This window comes from Arachis ipaensis, chromosome B08 (assembly GCF_000816755.2).
Source record: "Arachis ipaensis cultivar K30076 chromosome B08, Araip1.1, whole genome shotgun sequence".
Lineage (NCBI taxonomy): Eukaryota > Viridiplantae > Streptophyta > Magnoliopsida > Fabales > Fabaceae > Arachis > Arachis ipaensis.
In genome coordinates this window covers 128,911,334-128,914,265 of record NC_029792.2, presented here as the reverse complement: position 1 = coordinate 128,914,265, position 2,932 = coordinate 128,911,334, and the positions used below count along the sequence as shown (strand labels likewise).

At 34.2% G+C, this 2,932-nt stretch overlaps 1 protein-coding gene and 1 long non-coding RNA gene across 2 annotated transcripts in view; one reads left to right on the top strand and one right to left on the bottom strand.

Annotated features, from left to right (window-relative positions):
• Positions 1–1,381, top strand: part of LOC107614482 (TPD1 protein homolog 1-like) — a 2,251-nt gene extending 870 nt beyond the window's left edge. The window contains exons 2-3 of the mRNA XM_016316678.2: positions 145–276; positions 953–1,381. Of these exons, the coding sequence (XP_016172164.1) occupies positions 145–276; positions 953–1,311 (491 nt within the window). The 3' untranslated portion in view covers positions 1,312–1,381. The remainder of the gene's footprint in view (positions 1–144; positions 277–952) is intronic.
• The window catches only part of LOC110266154, a 14,191-nt gene continuing 13,318 nt past the window's right edge, over positions 2,060–2,932 (bottom strand). Inside the window, exon 3 of the long non-coding RNA XR_002353148.1 lies at positions 2,060–2,070. This is a non-coding gene — a long non-coding RNA (uncharacterized LOC110266154). The remainder of the gene's footprint in view (positions 2,071–2,932) is intronic.

Here is a 2,932-nt window from a genome sequence, read left to right as displayed (position 1 = left end):
GTATTTAAATGTTGAAGATAATCATGTGATTCTCGGTTATGGCAACTGTGCCTTATTGTTTCTAGTTCTTGAGGAACATTGGAGGTTTTTTTTTGGTTTATTTAGTTTGTTTTATTTTTTATTTGTTGTTAATGGCGTTTTCAGACCTTGGTTGTGGTGACTGTAATGGCGCCGGAACCGGAACCGGAACTGGAACCGCCATGTCGGTGTCTCTGAATGTGGAGGAGGAAGGAGCCAACGTGCACCGCAAGCTTCTTAATCATCGTAGTAGTAATGGTAAAAATGCAAAAACAGTAATGGCTTCATTCTTATTATTATAATCATCATGATGATTTAATAATACTAATTATTATTAGGATTAATTGTGACTCAGCTTTTGGAATATATTTGTTATTTTTTTTTGAAGGGATATATTTGTTATTGTTATTTCAAGTTAAATGATGTTAAATTAGTACTTGGCGCTAGTTTTTATTTTCAATAATTGGTATGACTTTTGAGTTTTAATTTTTTATAGCCTTTGTTGTTTGTGGTATATTGTTTTTGGCTTGATTCCCTTGCTGTCCTCCCTTTTTTTGCATTAAATAAAATAACTCCATACTGAAAGAATGTCAATTTTTGTCTTCTTGTTGCTTCCTTTCTGTTTTTTTTTTTTTACACTTTTACTAGTAATTTGATGCAAAAAAAAGGTAGTGAAGTATTGATGTATTGTTTTTTCAAAATACAGAAACAGCCCTTTCTATTTTTACTTTGTTAATCTTCGTGTTCTTTGTTCTGCAATGATTCATCTACCGTTCAACCTTTTTTTTCTTCTTTTTTCCGTTCGGTAATAGTCCTTTTTGGGGTTTGTTTTGACACTTTAACAAGTAATTTGATGCAAAAAAGGGATAGTAAAGTGTTTGATTTCTGTTGTGTATATCAATGTTTTTAGTTTTCTTTTCCTGTTGTTGATCAGTGGCAGGCACAGGCACTGGAGTGGTGGAACCTAACAGAATATGGGGTGACAACAAGTGCAGCAAATCAGATATAGTGATAAGCCAAGGTCCCACGGCCCCACTACCGAGTGGGATACCAACATACACAGTTGAGATAATGAACATGTGTGTCAGTGGCTGTGACATCTCAAGGATACACCTCACCTGTGGCTGGTTCAGCTCTGCAAGGCTCATCAACCCCAAAGTCTTCAAGAGGCTTAGATACAACGATTGCCTTGTTAATGATGGAAGGCCTTTGCTCAATGGTGCAACCATTTCATTCCAGTATGCCAATACCTTCCTTTATCCTCTCTCTGTTTCTTCTGTGTCCTGTATTTGATGAATTCTGTCAACAACCCTTTATATTGATGAATGATGACACATCACTACCACCACCCACCATAGGCACACTCAACTCCATTTTGGACTTGGTGATTTGGTCATGGTCTGAGAGAATGGTTGACATGATCATGTTTGGTGTTTTTTTGGTTGATTTTGGGTTATTGGGGGAGAATAGGTCATATGGTGAACTGGGGTGGTTTGGAAGTTTTTTTGGATGAATTTTTTTGGACATGTATATACACAAATATAGGTAAATCAATCATCATGGTATATTCCAAATGTATTTTTCACCTACTTGTCTGCAGTTTGGATGGGTCTTTGAAATGTGATCAGATCAGAGGAATGTGGTTAAAAGTTTTGTACAAATATTATAATAGAATATAGGAAATAGTAGAGGGTGAGGACTACTTACTACTTAGGACAAAGTTCCATACTCAATTCCCTTCCCTTCCCTTCCCTTCCCTTTCTTTGTTTTAATGCATTTATCTCTTTTTGTTTTCTTTTGGGGTATGATGATATTGGTACACAACTTATTAACCATTACCCCACTTGGGTAGGTTCATTAATAGAACTGTACAAACTACAAAGCATTAATAGCAAGTGAATTACTACTACCCACCTGCTAAAAATGTTGAATTTCTCTAAGCATCGAACTCCTTTTCTACTGATAAATTTAAGGGAAAATTAGTTGGAAAGAAACAAGAAATAATGGAAAGGTCCCCACTTTTTTTCATTCTCTGTGCCGTTGAAAATTTTCCTTCTCAGTGTGATGTATGTTCCTATGTAATGTATAGTGCATTGTGTGTAAACCCGGGTGGCCCGTGACATATCATAATGTTTCTACCAAAATCCACCGAAAAATACCTAGTCCTATTCCTTTACCATAAATATTAATATCATTCACGCTTGTGCGTAAGAATAAAGGGAAGTTGGGTTTGCATTATAGTAAGGGAATTCAATACCTTGTCTTATTCTTGCCCCCAGAGTGGGGTGATGTCATGGTGGGGATTCAAAGTATGCACTCTGTTGTAAAAGGTATCGATTTATTAATTGATTGAGACAATGATTCTGTCGCTGCATTCATCATTCTAAAGAATCTTGGTGAGATTAGTTAATTCGTTATCATAGTTTATAAATTTGCTAAAGGTATGTCTTATTTGATTAATTTGAGAGATTTTACGCACATTAAAGATGTAGAACTTATATTTTAAAGTAAAATTCGTGCGTTGTTGAAAAGCACACTTGACGACTCAGCTGAATTTCAGGTTATAGCTTGTCAATAAAAATATTCTAAAAAAACGATGTTGATGATTTAAATTATTTTGCATCGATTATCAGATGTAGTTTATATGATGACGAGATTTGAAATCATACTACAAATTTATTATGAATTTCGAGGAGACAGAATAAAGAGCTTTTTTTTATTTGAATAAAAAACATCTAGTTTCTAAATCTAGTAAGGGCAGAGGACGTATGTTTTTGTGCGCAGGGTTATTTTGCAGGCAATAATAGCGAACTAAAAAAATATTTTATAGCAATATTGCAAAATATAAACAAATTCACTAGTTTTTATTTTTGATATTTATATTTTAAAGTCAGTAAAAATTAAATATTTCTAT